The sequence below is a fragment of the Emydura macquarii genome, unplaced genomic scaffold (genome assembly GCF_026122565.2).
Source record: "Emydura macquarii macquarii isolate MOO-44397 ecotype Brisbane River unplaced genomic scaffold, CSIRO-AGI_Emac_v2 contig_1876, whole genome shotgun sequence".
Lineage (NCBI taxonomy): Eukaryota > Metazoa > Chordata > Testudines > Chelidae > Emydura > Emydura macquarii.
The window spans coordinates 27,087,841-27,108,551 of NW_027132013.1; the positions used below are offsets into that span (position 1 = coordinate 27,087,841).

Consider the following 20,711-nt stretch of genomic DNA (forward strand, 5'->3'; position numbering starts at 1 on the left):
TTGCTCTTATATTTTTGCATTCTTTCCTCAAGGTGGCACATTTAATCTGTAGAGCCCTGCAAATTCATAGATATCTGCGGACCATTTTTACGGATACAAATTTTGTATCCACGCAAATCTCTGCAGCACACACTCACCCGAATGGAGCTACTGTCACCCAGCCCTCAGGCTCTCTGAATCATGCAGCGGCGGGCTGCAATATGTGGCAATATCCCGCTGGGCATTCTGGGATTTGGACTCCTCATCTTGCTAGGACGGAGGAGGTAAACTACAGCTCCCAGCAAGGAGTGTGCCCCTGTGCTCCTGTGCAGTGAGCCAAGAGCCATTTTGAAAGAAGCGTCTTTATTTAGTTTAACCTAATGGACAGAAACAGAGGGCACTGTGAGCAGGGTAGTTGTCGCTGCTGTCTCTCCCAGGTGTTAGAGCCACCACGGCTGCATAGGAGTGTCCGAGCCTCCCCCACCCCCTCACTGGGAGAGTGGCACAGCACATGAGGGCCCAGGATTGTAGCCTCCCTGCCCAGAGGAGGGAAGGAGGTTTGGCGGGAGCAGAGTTGGCGGTTGGGCAGAAGGGCTCTGGGTAAAAGTGGGAGGCAGTAGAGGGTCAGGGACCTGGCACAGCCCTGCGTCACCGGTGTGCGGTGACCTGTGGAGCTGATAGTAGAGCCCTGCAAATCTGCAAATATCTGCTTTATATCCATGGATATCTACAAACAAATTTTGTGGATCACAGATTGGATGGAGATTCAAATTTTGTATCCGCACAGGGCTCTATTCATCTGTAAAGTTTTAGTCACCAGAAATAATCCTTGTGAAACTGCTACCTTGATTTGGGTTTTTTCTTTTCTTTTCTTTTTTGCCTTCAGATAAAAAAGTAGATACTATTTTTTTCCATGGCTGCCAATGGGTCCTATTTTTCAAAAATTTCAGTGGCATTCAACATATTTGTGATATGCTCTGCCAGTAATTTATTTATTTATTTATTTTTTATGGCATTGAATAGACTTCTGAGGTGCTCTGCCAAGCATTTTTTTTTTCATTTAATACCACTCTCTGGAATTCCTTTTTCACATGGTCTCAGTTTTCCCCTAATATTTCTCTGGAGAGCTCATAGGGTCTGGCCTTAGATTTAACCCACTTCTCCAGCATGGTACTTATAACCTCGTATTTAAACCTTTCCAATGCCATTTCTAAAGTGCAGGATTTTGATCTTGACAGTAAAGTTACACGTACAATAAACTATACATTACTTGCTCCAGACTAATGGAATCTGCATCAAGGCACCACTATATCGGGGTTCCTTCCAAGACCTCTTTCTACTTGGCTTTCCAAGAACTCAGTTCAGTTCCAGATTTTGTCACTCAGATATTTTAATTTGGCACACAGCAAAGCTACGCTGAGTTGATTAGACTCAAGTGTAGGAGGTGGATATAGGGCATACTAGGTATCAAAACTTACACTGAAAACATCTTTATTTATATACATTTATACATTATATTGCATTTACTAGACATTGCATCACACGTTTTGGGATTGGCATGGTTATTTTGTAGGAACCAATCCCTCTACAGCATGCTCTGTCTAAACACTGTCCATGTACGGCTTACTCTTTACCTCCTCTTACAGTCTACATTTATCTTGTTGATTGTAAATGGTTCCTTGGGTGTTCCCCCTTATTTTAGGCAGTACAGATATTCTGTTTCCAGTCTGTTGATCTATTTACCTCTGTAATCCTGTCTACCAAGAAATAAGACCTCACCCATATCTAACTACCCATGACAAGCGAGGCCTACAGTAGGCAGGATAGAAGAGTTACCCATGATTTTCCAAAAATTCAAATCCTTCCCAAATATGCCAGTGCCTCTTAAAAGGTAGAAGGTGAGTTCTTCTGTGTATGTCAGTGTTAGTTGAAGTTGAGTTAAGATTTAAACATGTTCTCCTTGGGAGGTTCTGAAGTGGCATCTTCTTTTTCTATGGCCCTTAGACACCAAGGAGATAGGCATTTTAGAAATACTAGACAAATGCATAAAATCTGGAGTTAGGAATTCCAGGAAGAAGGAAGAGAGAACCGGAGAATTTTCAGAATCAGGATTAAGTGCCAAAATGCAGAAGTTTGTTAATCCTCCACATCCACAATACATGAATGCTGAATTTCTGCTGAATATGGCTAGGCATATTTACATTTTGTTACAGAATACCAACAAGAAAATGGCAAAATTTAATTTGCGTTAAAGCTTAGGATGTTAAAATAAAGTATTATGTAACAACAAAAATTCAAAAAAGGGAAAGCATCAATCACGTTAAGTCTTCAAACAAATAATAATTAAAACATAGGAACATAGGAATTGCCATACTGACATAAACAGACCAATGGTCCATCTAGTCCATTCTATTTCTGAAAGTGATCAATGCCATATCTTCAGGCTGAGGGCAGAAACCACCTTTAATGCACCTAAATGTGCAATACTATACCATGGTGCAAATTTCTTCCTGACCAAAGCAGGTGATTAGTTTATGCCCTGAAGCATGGGAATTTCTATTTTATAAATTTAAAAAAATAACTATGATACACAAAAGTTAAATACATGTTATTATATGTATCTATATAATATATATTGAAGTTTGCACTGATAACTAAGCCCAGTTATTTCAGTACTTACAGCCAAATCTTGAACTAGTTTCTCCTCAAATGAATATTCCTCTGTTTCTATCCAATAGTTCTGATAACCATGGAGGAAGAGGTTAATAGAACGGTGCCTGGGAGGGGGGGTGAAAGTGAGATCAAGAGGGGTAAACAGAACATAGTATAATAGTTTAGGTGGTTAATGATTAGTAAGGATATGTGTTTTGTACAATTTTGATCCTCTGATTGGTCAGTAAAATGATATACAAACTAAACATTCAGTGGAAAAACATTTTTCTTCAGACTTTTGAACATACTTGAGATGCATTGAGGATAAATACCACTTAATGTCACTACTTTTTCCTACACATGGGTCTGTTTGTATTGGTATAATTGTGATAGTCCCCTACCAGAATTGGGATGCCATTGGTTTAGGTGCTATTCAGCAAAATATTTTCAAATTATATTGTGAACACATACCATAATGAGCACTTTTTATGGACCAAAATTTTCAAATTTAGCTCTTCCTGAACTATGTGCATGGAAAAAAAGTGTGGCACTTCTTCATTTTAAAGTTGGAAACATGTATTTTTAAATTTTGAATAACTTATGAATGGATTTTTGTGAAAAATTACAAAATATTCATCTTTCAGCTGAGATCAAATATGGAAAATATTAGTGCAAAAAGAGGAGGGTTTTTTGTTTGTTCATTGTTTTTTTCAGAAAGTTACCATATGAACAAATAGAAATAGATTCTAAACGAAATAGTACCATAACCTTAACTATAGTGTCCACAACCATAGATGTGCACAGCACATTTCAGTAGGGTGTGCACCCAGGGAATTTTCATTAGAGTGTGCACCCAGGATCTTTATCAGGGGCAGGGGTGTCAAACTCAATTCCACCAGCAGGCCACATTTGAATTTCCCTCTAGCGGAATTCCCGCCGTGTCCTAGTCGCCGCCAAGAAATCTCGTGAGGAACAAGATTTTGTCAGCAGATCGCGGCGTCCTCACGTCCGCCACAACATCACACAGCTACTTCTTTTTCGGTGGCAGCTCGGTTTTTATTGCCATCCGCTGAAAAATCACACACGCTCTCTACCTTTCGGTGGCAGCTCTACTGGCCAACATCAAAAAGGTTTGCGGGCTGGATAACAAAGGTTTGACTACCCTGCATTAGGGTGTGCTGTCTGGATAATGACTCAGACAGGATGGATGCAGAACCATAGCCTGCTTAATGGCCCATTAAGACATTCCCAGGTGCAAGGGGCCCAGGGGAAAAAGCGAGGGATACACCTGATAAGTCACCAGGACTTGCCCATGTGACTCTGGACTCTATTTTGGTTCCTGTAAAATTCCATGACCAGCATGCCTGATGAGGCACCAGGACTGGCCCATGTGGCTTTGGATTCCATTTTAGTTCCTGTAAAACTCTACAAACCGCGTAGCCAGGGCCAGAGGGTATATAAGGCAGAGGCCTTGGGAATCCATTTTGTCTTCAGTCACCAGTCTTCAGCCAGGACTCAGCTTCAGATACCAACTTACCTCTGGATCAGCTCATCTACAACTGAACTGAAGCTGTGAAACAAAGGACTGAGACCCACCCAGAGATTGGGTGCACACCAGAGGAACTACACAAGCCTGCAAACTTCACAATTCTTCTAGAAACCTGATGTATATGGACTTTTAATCATTTGTATGTATCTGATTGCTCTAATCCTTTAACATTTCTCTTATGGTTTATTTCTTTCTTTTTACAATAAACCTTTAGTTTTAGTTACTAAAGGATTGGCTGGTAGCATGGTATTTCAGGTAAGATCCAAACTTATATTGAATTGGTACTGTGGCTGACCCCTGGGGGTCAGAGGGAACCTTTTTAGTAAAGAGCATAGAGTTTAAATAACTGGTCTCTTTACTGGACCCAGTCCTGATTTGGGAGCCAGAAGCTGAAATGCAGTGAAAGGGGCTGTGTGTATTTGTGTACTGGCTTCTGTGGGGATTCAGAAGTGCAGTTTGTGGCTGGTTGGGAAGCCTGACTTCAGTGTCACCCACCAGTGTTGGGAGAATCTGCTCTCTTTTTACAGCCTGCCCTGACCTTGGCATTATCAGGTGGCTGCCCTGGGCGCGGGACAGGTCACAGACACAATATATGGTTGGAAACTGATGAATAAGTGTTATTAAAATTGGGGCAATTGCCATTTGGTCCACTAAGACTGCAAAATTCATCCACCAATACAGCACTCTCCCGCATGACACTCCTTGACATTCACCAGTGCCTTCCTCAACAAACATACATCTCTTCTTAGCTTGTTTTCTTTCAAATTAAATAAATGTGTTGTCTAAAACATTTGGTTTAAAAATCCACATGAAAAATATTGAGAAGTCTGCATTTTACAAGAATGTAGTGTCCAATCCTAGAAGCACATAGCATTGGGCACAGTAATTACTATCCACAGACTTCTCTGGGACAACTCTCAGTATTAAATACTGTTCGTGGACATTAGCTTTTGCCTTACATTACATGTTCCATTTAACATGAAGTTTTTTGTTTTTAGAGGCACTCCATGTATCCTGTAAAAGCAGGGGTTGTTTAATTCATGGAGTTTTGGGGATATTTTTTGTTTTTCTTTTTATCATAGGTATAGTGCACTAACTGCACTGATGCTAAAAATCATGTAAATACAATGTACACAAGTTGAGACCAGAGGGCATATCTGATTTATACACACATAAAATGCTGAGAGTTAGGAGAGCAGTACACAAATTATGCACTGCCTATTTTTTTTGCAACAATTAAATGATTATTTGGATAACCTCCTGTGTTTTATTGCCAGCATTGGTACCATTTAATCATTAATCCTCAAAGACTGACCAATCAGAATCCCTTATAAAAATTGTACAAATTTATGTTTTATGACAACATCAAATCATGGCTGGGAAAGGAATAAGTGTGTGCATAAGGAAGAGGCTCCCCACAGGTTACATTACCGTTAACATGAGTATAAGCCTGTCATACTGAGTTTTTTCATGTACTTTTTCCAGCCAAACACGTTGAAAGGTGCTCAGGAAGAAAGTGCTAATTTTGTGTCTGAAGAAAAGCATATAGGTTTTCATTTAAGAACTAACAATAAAGACACACTTTAAATTCAGTAAAGTAGCAAGAGAGAAAGCAGTCTGCATTTGCAAGCTATGTTTGAAACATTGCCATGTACATTCTATTCTGCTGCATCTTTCTATGCACATGAATATATTAAAAAAAAAGAAATAATTAAAAAGTGCATTTCCTTAAACCATCAACTCTAAATATTTAAATATATTCATATCTCACAGAAAATATACTTATTACTTAAAAGGCACTTTTCATCTTCAGAGCACTGCACAAACATTAACGATAGCTAATTAATGAACAAAGAGTATAAAGAATTAGTATTTCCAAGCTTTAGAAATGTTCACTTTTTTGAGAAACAAAAATATTTAAAAAAAAATACAATTACTATTTGCTTTGTATCTCAAGCCACTTCTCAGAAGAGGAACAGGAAGCATCTAGAAAGCTTAGGGGGGAAATTAAATAATGTCTTTATGATAGTCTAGATGTACTATTTTAACAAGTAGCTGCACATCAAAGGACAATGAAATAATGTTCTGAAACAATGTACTGAGAATCTTAAAGTAAGACAAATGTTCCATTGAAGAAAATCAGGTTCAATTGTGAGATTAACATGAAAGGATATGGATGACTACCTAGAAGAAAGGGTAATAATACACTGGAGTCTTTAATATTTTCTAGGATGATGGAAAGGATGGTGCTTTTAACAACTTGCTGGCTATCCTTTATGTGTCTAAAACTATTATCTTTTATTATAAAATTTGGAATTTACTCTCATCCCAATATAATACAGAAACTAAATTGGGGAAAAACATTCTCAGATATAAATAGCTGCATTCAAAATCATGGTTCAAAGGGATTTAGCTGCATAGCACTTGTTATTACTAATCATATACCACTTGATAAATGCCTCAGGGCTCAGAGATGTCTTAAAGCCACAATCAATGTATGTAATTATGTGTTATCATGACATGACAGCCTTATCTCGCTGCCATAATACACTTAGGTGTTCCTTCTTTAAGAGGTTATAAGCATAACCTGAGATACGTAAACTATGATTAATTTATCAGACCAGAATATGGTTGTCAAGATATACCCACAAGTAGTTATTATTCTGAAATGTGCTCTCCTTTTCTCCATCCTCAGAACACTGGAAAGAATTGGCCATCACTCCAAAACTAGTTACTTTGTTTTTACATTATATTTAAGTCTCCCCCTTCTCTTCCTTCTATGGACAATGTTAGTTTTTTTCTAACAAGAATTTTGTTCAAGGAAGATTCTCTAGTAAGATGCTCCCATGGTTGTCTGGGAAGTGTAGATAAGCCGAAAGAATACAGAACTCCATGTCTTTTGTAGAGATGGGATGTGTCCTCTTCACAGTATAATAAACCTTTCATTGGTTTTAATGTGGTAAACCTAACTTCCTTCCCAAATTATAAGTGCAATTGCAAGGCTGTCAACACCATACATGGAGATACATTTTAAGAATGCATTTTTTAGATGTAGATGAAATGCATTTTATTAACTGTTCTGTGAGCACTCTGTGAGCAAAGCACGTTGACTTTTAAAGATTTCTTTCTTCTCTTAGCGGAAGGAACAAACTTCATCCAGCAAGCACACATGCACGCACATGAAAATGCATTTTTGTTAACAGGGCAATGTTTCCCAACTTTGAAAGTGAGATCTCTTGAGAGGCCCTAACCTTGCCTGGGTGGAGAGCACAGAGCAAAGAAAAACCACTGTGGGAATGAAGAAAATTGCATGGTGATAGAGCCATCTCTTCACCCCAATGCAAATGTGATCTTACAGCTGTGGGCAAAGCAGTGGATGGGCCTTAGGAGGGCACACACCTTCTGTCCAGCCCCCCCAGTGCTCTGAATGCAGATGAATACAGGACTGGCTCACATGTGCAGAGCTGCAGGCTCAACCAGCAGTCCAGAGGCCCAAATTTCTCTGCTCTGTCACCACAGCTCTCATATAGGCTGTAATAATATACACATCCCAACCCAACATAGCCAATATAACCCAACACAAGCAGCATGAAGCCTTCAGTAAGACAGAAACAGGGAAGGAAAGCCACTGAACAAGACAGCTAAAAATGAAAAACAAAACAAAAACAAAGAAGAAATTAGAAGACGATGAGAATTATTAAAAAAAGGAGACCAAACGAAGGCAGAAAAGGACAGAAGATAGAAAATGGACAGAGATAGATTAATAGATTGTAGCAACTGTAACAGGGCATGATGTGAGGGCCATAAAAGAGTGGGCTGCACCAGATAAGGGCTGGGAAAAACTGAAATATTGTGTTTGTGAAGCAGTGTACTTTGTGCAGTGTTTTTTTCCATTAGGTTATTTGGCGTAAGTCTCTCATTTTGTCACCACGAGGAATAAATGATGTGGGAAAACCTATTATAGTTATTTAATAGACATTATCAGCAATCTCTCTATACACAGCCTTCTAAGCATGCCAAGGCACTCAGGGCTGATATTTTCAAAAATAATTTGAAATTTCCTTTGGTTTTTATTATTCTTATTAAAAATCAGAAAGTCACAGCATCTGCCAACTACAGAAGTTCTGCCAAACTAACAAACTTTCCTAATGATTTCAAAGGCTGTGTGTGTGTGTGAAGAAATTCCTGCTCTTCCTTGAAGTGCTTGCTCAATAGTAATTACTCATGAATAAATAAACCTTTAGAGCACTTACCTTGGCAGATTGTACAATGGTGCCATCCTGAAACAAGCGACAACGGCCCTTTTGCGTTGTTTTGACAAGAGTTTGTGCCAAACAGCTTTTTTTGATCTTAATGGTTGCTCGACCTATGGGAAAAAGACTTCCATCAATATTTGCAGTACAAACACTTCAGATTCAGTTAAAATACATTTGTTCGACTGATATGGCTGGCAAGTAAATTGATTAGTGGATATTACAAAAGCTTCTTTTCTTCTCAGAAATGTTGCTTTTCTCATAAAAATCATATTTTTGTAATTGCTTAGGGCCATAAACAGTTCTCAATCAACATAAAGAACTCCCATTGATGTCAACAAATCTCACGTGTGGATGGAGGGTAAAATTTCCAAAATGTGCCCTCTGTGAATAAATAAATTTGTATGCACCGTCACTCATGTAAACCATTTTTGTGCACTATCACTCATGACAGATTTTTTTATGGACAGAACACAAATCAGGTACATTTGAATTTTTGTATTCAAGTTCTATCATTTGAATGAACATGCAGGAATGTGGAGAAGTTGCTAGTACAAGTTATTCCATGTGTAGAAATGGAGAACAGGGGGATGTCACATTGAAAATATGTATATTAATAACTCACGTGTATGCACAGACATCTTTTTAAAATTAAATAGTTGCCAGCCACTGTGTGCTGAATTCCTGCAATATTGTTTGTGGGTTGTTTACAAAAATTTTCAAGGGCAAATAAAAAAGTTGCTGCTTGTTCTTCTAAGTAGAACTTTGAAACTTTAGCAGATGACACTTTCAATTTAAAATGTATAAATGTTAGTTTTAAGCAGAAACTAATGTTCAATAAGTACATTTGATGAAGCAATCTAAACATCATTTTACACTATGTGCTCTCAGGAAAGAACCTCATATTCTAATTTAGAGTAAGTACTGTACAGCTGTAGTCCTTATCACCTGCTCCAGATGATAGACAGCTGCTGAGATTCTCTGCACCCGTTCCACAGTTTTCTCAGGATCAGTGGGCTCTTCACTTTTCAAAATGTCCTTGTACAGGTTCAACTGCCATTTCACAGCTGGATCATCAGACTAAAATGAAGATATTTCATACTGTATTATACTTTTCAAATAATAAATTGGCCTTTTTATATTCCTTAATCTAGAAAAAACTGACTGAGGGTTTTTCAACACAGTACATTAGTCCACATAAGAGGAGGGTAAATTTTAGTGTGCACTGAGGTGTCACCCCCTAACTGACCTGTATGGAGCTTGCTGACACACAATAAAAGTTCCTGAGTGCATGTTAATATAGTTACCTTTCAAACAGTAGTACATTAACATGCACCAGGGAACTTTTAGTGAGCACCAGCAGGTCCAAATGGGCCAGTTAGTGCAAGGCATATTAATGTGTGCTAGAGTTTACACTCCTTCTGTTGTGGATTAACACACTGTGTAGACAAGCCCTGATTTAATATAATGAACATGACTACTACTACTACTACTACTACTGATTCACAAGGATAAGGAAGGTTATAAATAATCCCATTTCATTTGTGTCATTCATCTCAAACTTCCCATTTGCCACCATTATCTGTAAACATGGCATAAAGGTCCACAATCTACTAGGATAGCTGGATTTAAATTCTGTAGCAAGGCTCCATGGTTTCTTATGGTTGCTGGGGAAACACTGGAAATTCTGTGGTGTCTTTATGTAAATTAAAAACGTGGAAGATGGTGTAGAATTACGTATAAAAAAGAGCAATATCCCCAGTAACGTGAACTGTGTGCTGTTTATGTTGATATTAAAATACATGTATTTTGCATAGAACTTATGTTATTTCAGTATTTCACAATGCAAAACTGCACTGCACAAGTTGCCATGGGGAAGCTGGAGTTTCAGCAGATCAGTAGGGCACTGCTGGGGCTTTTGGTGGCTGGGAAGGTGTGGGAGGCATTTTGGGATTGTGGAGTAAGCACATAAAATGGATGCTTTTGCTGAAATGACCAGTAGTGAAATAGCTAAAGTTCAGCTTTAGGTTCCAAAGTGAATACCCAATGGAGAACAAGGTACCTCAAGCCTCTCAGCTAAATCAGCTTGGTCTGAAGCCAGACCCAGCTGGATGAATATTCAGCTAAATGAAAGTATAGTAAGAAATAATGGAATACCTTAAAGCAAGAATATGGACAGCAAGGAGGACAAAAAGTACAAATATTGATTGGAGAAGCAGTCAGGTAGGTGTTAGTTAGTGAAAGGATTATATCCAATCTAGCAAACTCTGGTGTGGTCTGAGGCAAACATTGAAATGTTTGTACATGTATGCAAGGAATCTGAGCAATGCAATGGAGGAATTGCAACTACTGGTGCAGGAGGTTCAAACTAGATATTAGAGGGATTACAGAAGCATGATGGAATAGCATTCATGAGTGGAATACAGGTATTGAAGAGGATATGTTATTTAGGAGAGATAGGAATAAAGGTAAAGGTGGTGCGGTAGCGCTGTACATCTATGAAGTGATAAACAGTAAAGAAATTAGAAGAGATAGCATGGACAAAACACAGTCTGTTTGGGTCAAAATCACTATGGGGCAGGATTGTAAAAAGTTCTGTTTTGATTGTGTAGGGGTCTGCTATAGACCCCCGGGGTCAGACTCAGATATGGATAAAGATCTCTTTAATATTATTAGAGATAAATACTATAAGGAATTATGTCATAATGGGAGACTTTAGCCAGATACAGATTGGAGAATAAATGCCACTAATACTGGTAGGGCCCAGTTATTCCTGGATGTGGTACATGAGTTTTCTTCATCAATCTGTCATTGAACCAACAAGAGGTGATGCAATTTTATACTTGGTTTTAGTAAATAGTGAGGCCATCACAGCAAACCTGGTTGTAGGAAATAACTCTGGATTGAGTGATCATGAGTTGATTCAGTTTAAATAAAATGGAAGGATAATCCAAACCAGGTAGTCAACTATGATTTTTATTTCAAAAGGACAAACTTTAGGAAAATAAGGGAATTAGTTGAAGAAGTCAGTTGGACTGAAAAGCTCTAGGATTTAAATGTGGAGGAGGCCTGGAATTTCTTTAAATCAACTATACAAAAACTATCTGAAATTTGCATCACAAACAAAGGGAAAAAATTGTAGGGAAAGGCTTCAGATCCAGCTGGATGAATTACCACTTCAAAAGTTATAAAGAGTAAGCAAAAAGCCTATAGGCAATGGAAAAAGGAGTTGATCAACAAAGAAAACTACATCTTGGAGGGTGGAAAATGTAGAAATAAAGTGAGAATTGCTAAAAATCAAGCTGAATTAGTTCTTGTCAAGGAAATTAAAATAAATAAAGAAAGAGGTTTTTTAGTTATATAAATAAAAAGAGACTAAGGAAGTATGAGGCTGGGCTGCTATGCAATGTGGATGGGAAAGAAATTAAAGATAATCTAGATATGGCCCAAAAACTAAGTGAATGCTTTACCTTATTTTTCACAAAGCATGATAATATGGAACATGTGCATGAAGGCAGTGTGAATGATGGAAATCTGTGTAGAAATGGAAATGACCATATCTGAGGTGGAAGAAAAACATATAGTGTTTAATACAATTAAACCAGGGGAACTAGATAATTTCCATCCAGAATGCTGAAAGAATGAGCACATATGAATGTTAGTCTTGTAGCAAGGATTTTTAATATATCTATCTATTTGGGGATAGTGCAATATGACTAGAGAATAGCTAATGTCATGCCTATATTTAAGACAGGGGAAAAAAGGTGATCTGGGCAATTACAGATCTGTTAGTCTAATCTCAAAGTATGCCAGGTTTTACTACAAATTGTGAAGGAAAGAATAATTAAATTAATGGAGGTAAATGGTAAAGAGGATGTAGTGCAACATGAGTTGACCAAAGATAGATCATGTCAGACTAACTTGATTTCTTTTTTTGGAGAGAAAAACTGATATTTTAGATATGGGAAGTGCAGTAGATCTAATACACTTGGACTTGAGTAAAACATTTGACAGGGTACCATATAGGAAATTACAGTTAAATTGGCGAAGATGGAGATCAGTACAAGAATAGTAAGGTGGAAAAGGAACTGGCTAAAGGGGAGAAGGCAACAGGTTGTGCCGAAAAGTGAATTATCAGATTGGAAGGAGGTTACTAGTGCAGCTTCTCAAGGATTGGTCTTGGGACAATCTTATTCAATATTTTTATTAATGATGTTGACACAAAAAGTAGGAGAGGGCTAATAAAATTTGCTGATGATACAAAATTGGGAGGCATCATCAACACAGAGGAAGATTGGAACATTATACATGAAGGTCTCGAGGACCTTGAAGACTGGAATGACAGAAATGGGATGAAATTCAATAATACAAAGTGGTCATTCACTTCAGGTCTAATAATAAGAATTTCTGCTATAAGATGGGGGATCATCAATTGAAATTGACAGAGGAGGAGAGAGACCTGGGTGTGGGGGTCAACAACAGGATAACTATCAGCCACCAATGTGATGCAGCTGTGAAAAAGGCAAATGCAATTCTAGGATGTATCAGGCAAGGCATTTCCGGAAGAGACAGAGAATTATTAATGCCATTTCAGAAGGCACTGGAAAGACCTCATTTGGAATACTGTATATTATTCTGGTCACCCATGTTCAAGAAAGATTAAATTAAATGAAACAGGTGCAAAGAAGAGCTACTGGGATAATCAGAAGAATGGAGAGCTTATGTTATGTGAGGAGATTGGAAGAGCTTGACTTGTTTAGTCTAGCCTAAAGACAGCTGAGCGGGGAGATGACTGCTCTCTGTAAATACATTAGAAGGGCATATACTAGGGACGATGAAGAGCTATCTAAGTTAAAGGACAATGTTTGAAGAAGAAATGACTATAAACTGGTCATGAACAAATTCAGGCTGAAAATTAGAAGAAGGTTCCTAACCGTCAGAGGGATGAGGTTCTGGAACTGCCTCCCACTAAGCTTTGTGGCGCAAACAACTTAGTTTTAAGAGAGAGCTGGACAAATTTAGGTGATTGCATGACAGGATTGCTCGCAATGGTAGAGGGCAGGGCTCAGAAAACCTAGGGCTCACTTCTGGTTTATGTCTTATGTTCCTAAAAGCTCATACTTCAGAGTTTCAGTCAGCCACCTGCAGGGGTAAGCAAGGAATATTTCATTCCCTATGTATTCTGGATTATTGGGTTTTTTTACCTCCTTCCTCTGAAGCATCAGAGATGGCCATGGCTGGAGATGGGACATTGGACAGGCTAGGCCAGGGCTCTGAGATGGCACCAAGCATTCTCTCTCTCAGGTGCTTGGCTGTCTGGTTCTTGCTCACATGCTCAGAGTCTAACTGATTGCCATACATGGGGTTGGGAAGAAATTTTCCTTCAGATCAGATTGGCTGTGACCAGGGTGTTTTTTCACTTTCCTCTTCATGTGGGTGCAGGATTACCTGGATATATCTCATTTAATCATTTCCCTGAGAGTCAGAGTTTAAGATCAGAGTGAACTATAAGATTATCTCATCTAACCTCCTATATATCACAGGCCACCGACACCACCCAGCACCGGCGCACTAACCCCAACAACCAAAATTAGACCAAAGTATTACAGCCCACTGGAGACTAGACAATTATGTGACACATGCAGAGAACAGGAGGGACCAAGTATGCATAAAAACGTAAGAATGGTCATACTGGGTCAGATCAATGATCTATCTAGCCCAGTGCCCTGTCTTCTGACAGTGGCTGGTGCCAGATACTTCAGAGAGAGTGAACAGGACAGGGCAATGTATCAAGTGATCCATGCCCCTGTCATCCAATCCCAGCATCTGGCTGTCAGAGGTTTAGGGACACCTAGAGCATGGAGTTGCGTCCCTGTCCATGTTGGCTAATAGACATTAATGGACTTATCCTCCATGAACCTATCTAATGTTTTTTTTTTAACTCAGGGTATGTCTACACTGATTGCGCTGTGTCGGACTCCACAGATTAACACAGCAAGATCAATAGAGCGGGCAGTGGAGATCCGCACAATCGATCTCAGAAGTGCTCTTCGGTTGGCGCAGCCCACCCAAAAAGAGAGTAATACTGCATCTCGCCCAGAGGGTGTTCCTGTTGACACAGCGCAGTGAAGATGCCGCAGTAAGTGAAAGTAAGTCGATGGGAGATACGCAAGTTTCAGTATGTAGCTTGCATGTCTCCTGTCGACGATGCCGGCAATATAGACGAGGTCCTAGTTATACTTTCAGACTTCACAATATCCCCTGAGTTCCATAGGCTGACTGTGCATTGTGTGAAGTACTTCCTTATATTTGTTTTAAATCTGCTGCCTAATAATTTCATTGGGTGACCTTGGTTCTTGTATTATGTGAAGGGTAAATAACATTTCCTTCTTCACTTTCCCCACATCCTTCATGATTTTATAGACCTCTATCATATACCCCCTCAGTCATCTCTTTTCCAACCTGAACAGTCCCAGTGCACCAGTGACCCAAGACTCTGACTCTCAAAACTACTGTTTCAGGCTGTTTGCAGACAGACAAACATAGCTGCATCAGTTTATAGTTCATGTAGAAGGTTTTCTTTGAAACAATACAGCTAGAAATATTGGCCTACATTTTTAAAAATGATTTTCGGTGCCCATTTTGAGTTACCTTAAAGGGACCTGATATTTCCCAAGAGCTGAGCGCTTGTCCTTCTAAAGTATCTTTCTTTTAGTACATGAAATCACTAGTGACTTTTTAAAATGTAGGCCTTCACTGATTTAGAAAATGAAAATACAGTTTTTAGAGCAAAATTTTGTGACACAACATGGGTTTTGCACCAACGGCCTGATCCAGAGCCCAGTGAAGTCAATGGAAAGATTCTCATTAACTTCAAGGGCTTTTGGCCCAGAACCTAATTATGAAGATTTATAGAGTACATGGGACCCTATTTTGGTGCCATCCTTGCCCATGAACTGTTTCATGAAATGTTTAAACCAATTTAAGTATCAAGTTGCTTAAGCACTGCAAACTTTACTAAGTTTTTAAAAACTCTAAATTATTTAACCTGATCTAAGGCTTTAGATAATTTTCAACCAGTGTATTCATTTTTTAACAACTTAGTTCAATTTAAAGTGCAAAAGTAGTCAAAGAAACATAATTTGGGGTGGAGTAGAGGAGAGTCAAGTTAAAAACAGCAAATTGAAGCAATTTTGTTTTTATTAACACTAAAATGAGATAAGGGGTCCAAGGATTCATTGATTTTAAACAGTTATAGTTTTAAATCTAAAAAACAGATTTTCTTCAAATTTATTGTGTTTTACTGAACTCACTGAATTCTAAAAACCAAGCAAAGCTGAAAAAAGTGATTTGATAGAAAAAAGTGGACAGAAATTATTTTTAAAATTTTCATTATGGAAACATGACACGCAAGTGCAAACCGCATATTTAAAAATTTTAGCCTACACCAGAGTTATATCTCATTTAAATAGGATTTTTTTCTTAATATTACCTTCTCCTGCAAATGCAAGTTGTTACGTAAATGTTCTTTGACTTCCTCATCTGTGTCCCTCTGTGGAAAAAATACAAATGTGTTTTATTTCTGTTTGAGATTTATCTTATAAAAACATTTGTATGAGATAAATCCAAAATATAGAAGATACTAATTCAGAGTACTGCAACATAACATATTGTTTTGGTTTTTTTTAATTCCACATATAGTTGGGAAAAATATTTGGGGTCAATGTTCAAAGAAAGACATGCTTAAATTGTGGCCATAAAACATAGGCCAGATTCTGAGGACAGTTAAGTGTCTGTTAAAAATCTCTCAGGATTTAGTCCTAAAAGCATACATATGTGGAAGGTTAGGGGAGATTGTGTGGTAAAATTGGAAGTTGTTTGCACATCTCCACACATTTTATGCCTTGTAAATGTGTGTTTTGCAGGTATAATTATCCTACGACAGACTGAAATATTTAATTTGCAGCAATAGTTTAGGCATTTATGTTTCAAAATTTGGCTTTAAAGTTCAGCTTCACTATTTTGAAAATTATTGTAAAATTTAGACTTACATGACTGTATCTAATCTTAGCCAAAGAAATCAGCTCTTGATCTCCAGGAGTGCACATATTCAAACCAATAGGAAGCATCTTTTTAAGTGCAGCAACAATCAAGGACGTCTGTATTGAATACAAATCCCCTCTACGCTTCAATTTCTTTCGCTCTTGGTCTTGTCCTCCGGACTACAAGTAAAAGATCCATAGGTAACTGATTACATAGTTAACCGCAAATTACACCCTTTCCTGATATAGAAAATGATTCCTCACTGTTCATGGTCCAGCCAGACTACAGTAATTGACGTAGCTATATTTTGAATAGTTAGAAACAGTAAAATAACAGTGAACTGTATGGTTTGTGTAGAAAATGTAAAAAAAATACTTCTTGCTATGCATAATGTGATAATACTCATTATTTTCATAATACTAACTTAGTTTTGTATATAAGTGCATACATGTAACTATAACTTCTGGGTCTTACACATGTCTTGAATCAGACATGTACATATAACTAAAAACTGATTCATAGTTATAAGACACTACTTGTTTGTATTTTTAAAGAGACAATTCAATTCTTGTTCATTAAGTTTTTGTTAAGAATTATTCTAGACAAGATTTTCCAAGGTCTTAGTCCTACATACATGGATGGGGCTAATCTGCATTGCTGCTGCTTGAGAAAGATTACAATCTAAAAGGCATGGAATTCAATGCAACCAAACATTAAGGAAGTGATGCAGCTGTAAAACCAGACTGTGTTGGCTGGGTTGTCATGTAAGCAATTCTGAAATGATATCAGACTAAACCATCAGCAGCTTTGGTCACCGAAGGTACAAGAGAAAGGAAGTCCTGGGAAAGAGAAGTGAACAAATAGAATAACATTTGGTCTGTCTATCCATACTAGACAATGTGGAATTTTATTTAAAATAAAACAAAAAAAAACATTTCTTCTTTGGCTTAAGATAGCAAATTAAAACTCTTAGCAACAGCATTGTTTATCATAAAACAGACCCATACGGTTAATGAGCTTATGGTAAACAACGACAATGACCACAACAACATAAATGGCTCAATCCTGAATTCCAAATCTGGACTAAACTCCCATTGAACTCAAAGGGAGTTTTGCCAAAGATTAGAACTCAAGATTGGACCTTCAGCATAAAAAAAGCTTCAAAGAGCTGATGCTTACTTAGCCGTCCACATCCTCTTCCCTCTGTAATGAAATGCTAATGCCTATTGTGTGTATATTATATTGTACAGTTACATGTAAAGATACAGTAGAGGCCATTTGCCAGTCATTACTACACAGCTACGAGAGACAAAATCTACTATAAGAAGAGAGGAAAATGTTAGGAATCCATATTCCAGTGTGTAGTAAATTTTGGTCTGCTGTCTTTCAAATGGTGACCACTGTATATGTAGGCAGTGCTACTTAGGTTAAGTGTTTAGCAATTCAGAGGGTATACAAAGTGGATGTGGTTGCCTTTCTTAAGGAACTAACAGCTGAAAGAGAGTATTTTGCCTCAAAGCTTTGCTTTTGGAAGTGCCTTAGAAAAAGTTTTCTATAGTAGCATTGATGTAATGGCACTACATTTATAATGACATTATTCGTACTCTACTTTGGTAGCAGACAAACAAATGCCACAATGTATCACTAGGACCCAGTGGCGTCACTATGCCTCTTAAATAAGGGAGGCAGCTTAAGAAGAGGAAGCCATATCTTTTTCTCACCTCTATTCTTGGGAGTGATATTTTGCCCATCAAAGGTTATTTATTTTCAGTTGTGTTTGTGACTGGAAGGTGTGTGAGCGTAACATAAACACACTTAAAATCAATACATTTGAAAATGGTGAAGAGGTGACCCATTCTGCCTTTGCCACCAGACTTCTGCCTTCCTAAAAGGCACTGCAGGTAACACTAACTCCTGCTGGTAAATATGCAAGTAGAGCTATGCAGAGAAATGTGCACTATCTGTGATAGAATAACAATGCCTCCCTCTATAGCGATAGATATCTACATCAATAAAAAATGCCTTCACTAGATATGTGTGAGACATGATAAATTGGGTATATTTTGTCCAAATTGTTCTCAATGATAAAAGACATTTTTTTCTGTCACTTCTGGAGTGAAATGCACCTGTTGTTTAACAGCACACATGGACTCTATACTGTTAACAATTTAAGGCCTTACGCCTGCTGATGCTAATGGAAATATGCCCATAGATGTCAATGGGAGAAGGACTGGTCAACAGAACTGGAAGAACGCCATATATAATTATGATGCAGGGGGAATTCATGTAGGCAGAATATTACTGCCAAAGCTAGTCAGGACATTGGTGTAAACATTCATGACTCTTTCAAAATTGTCAGGTTTTTCCCCTGGAGTGCTGATAAAGCCCACACTTCTTTATGTGGCGAGGTTGACAATATTATTATTAAGTTTATAATTATTATTATATATTTATTTATTATCTGTATTATTAGTGCCTAGGACCTCAATCCTGAGGTCAAATGATATAAAGTACAACTTCACTTCAGAAACGTCATTTGAAAGATGCAAAGGAAGGTGAACTAAGCATAGCTCACTGGGGAGTAGGGAATCTCTGAATAGAATACATAGGTAAAAAGCACCCACCCAGCCACACAACAAGGAGGTGTTTTTAGTTTTTGGGAGGACTAAATTTACAACACCTCATGCAATCCTTCTATGCATCAGTGGGTAGAGGGTGGGGTGGGGGTGGGGGTTACTACTGACACAATATTTCACCCTTATATTTGTCTTAGAAAGTCACAAACCAAATATGGTATGTTTCCTATAGGTGTACTTAGAAAATGCTCTCATGATGAGTGATTCAACATATTAAACAAGGTAACAGAAGGCAGAAGGCAGCAGAAGTAGAATGCAGACCTTAAAAATTAATAAGTAATGTAATGGAATAAATTTTTACATGAAAGGAGCATCTGGGCCTTTTAAGGGGGGAAATCAGCTGATCTGATCAAATATGGCCAGTTTTGCAATATGGAAATTTATCAGGAATGGAGCCTATGCCTTCCTTTTGTGACGCCACTGCTATGATTAATGGAAAGAATGCTTAGAGACTGGCCATCTCTAAAACTAAAACATAAAGACACATCATGCACTTTGACCTGTACCTTTACTTGCATGGCCTGTATGAAAGAAAAATACAAGGAAAAAAGTAAGTAAAAGAGATGAAACGATGAAAGTTTTACAAGTTAGTAATAAACATAGTCTACATCATCCGGAAAGTAACTAAAACAAGTCTGCAGCTAGAACAACACAAGTCTGTGAGTGTATTGTTAAATGTGGTCTTAGTGAAGTAATGATTTACTATACTGAGCTTATTCCTAGCAAATAATCTATCTTTTAAATTTATCAGTTGCTATTTGTCAAATGCATGACATACTAATTAGTCCCAGTGACTGCTGTATCAGATGTGGATACATCCAATAAGTCACAGCATCCGTTTGCTAAATTCTAAGTTTCTCTAATTTAATACACAGAAGGAGTGGCTTGGGACTCTGAACACTCCAACAGTGAAGAATCTTTCAGTCATCAGCAGTATAATTTTCCTTTTATTATTATTATTTTTAAATCAAAACTTGATTGTAAGAAAATTATTCTTATGATCAAAGTGAAAAATAAACCTCACAGTAAATATGCAACCAGATATAGCATTTTATTTACAAAAGTAGTATTTTTATTTTATAACAGGATATTCCAACTTCTTATACATCATTAAAGAGCGCAAAAGTCATGCCTCATAGCTCTCAACTGTACCTCAATATGAGAAATGTTGTTCATTTTAGACTCAAATTTACCTCTCACATATACATTTAGTTTTTTAAAATCTCTGTTTAACCATAAAAATTGACACCAGAAATTTATTTTATTTATAGAAGAAATTATTTGTTGCTCAAAGTCATGATATCAGGATGCCATGCAAAATTAACAAAATAACATAAATATCAAATATTCGTAATCAGAATTAAACATCTATCTGCAAACTCATTTAATCAACAGTCAACTGAGGAGCGTTTGTCTCAGCATGCGAAAATAATGTAATAGAAAACTGTGTCCAGGTTTAAGAAAAGTACTTTACATTATTTTAAGCTTCCTCCCTCAATTATTTTTGGTTTTCTTTGTGTCCTTGTCACACCTTAAGCGCAAAGTCTCTCATTTTGGGCCTTGAAGGACTGAAACTTAGCTAAGATTATACACGTCTTT

General features: G+C 37.6%; 1 protein-coding gene across 3 annotated transcripts in view; it reads right to left on the reverse strand.

The window, feature by feature from the left end:
• RYR3 (ryanodine receptor 3) overlaps window positions 1-20,711 on the reverse strand; it is a 477,864-nt gene that overhangs the window by 68,839 nt on the left and 388,314 nt on the right. For all 3 annotated transcript variants that reach the window (XM_067558027.1, XM_067558029.1, XM_067558028.1), the window contains 5 exons: window positions 16,485-16,655; window positions 15,926-15,985; window positions 9,382-9,513; window positions 8,434-8,546; window positions 5,612-5,711 (listed from right to left, as the gene is read on the reverse strand). In XM_067558027.1, coding sequence (XP_067414128.1) covers window positions 5,612-5,711; window positions 8,434-8,546; window positions 9,382-9,513; window positions 15,926-15,985; window positions 16,485-16,655 — 576 coding nt within the window. The remainder of the gene's footprint in view (window positions 1-5,611; window positions 5,712-8,433; window positions 8,547-9,381; window positions 9,514-15,925; window positions 15,986-16,484; window positions 16,656-20,711) is intronic.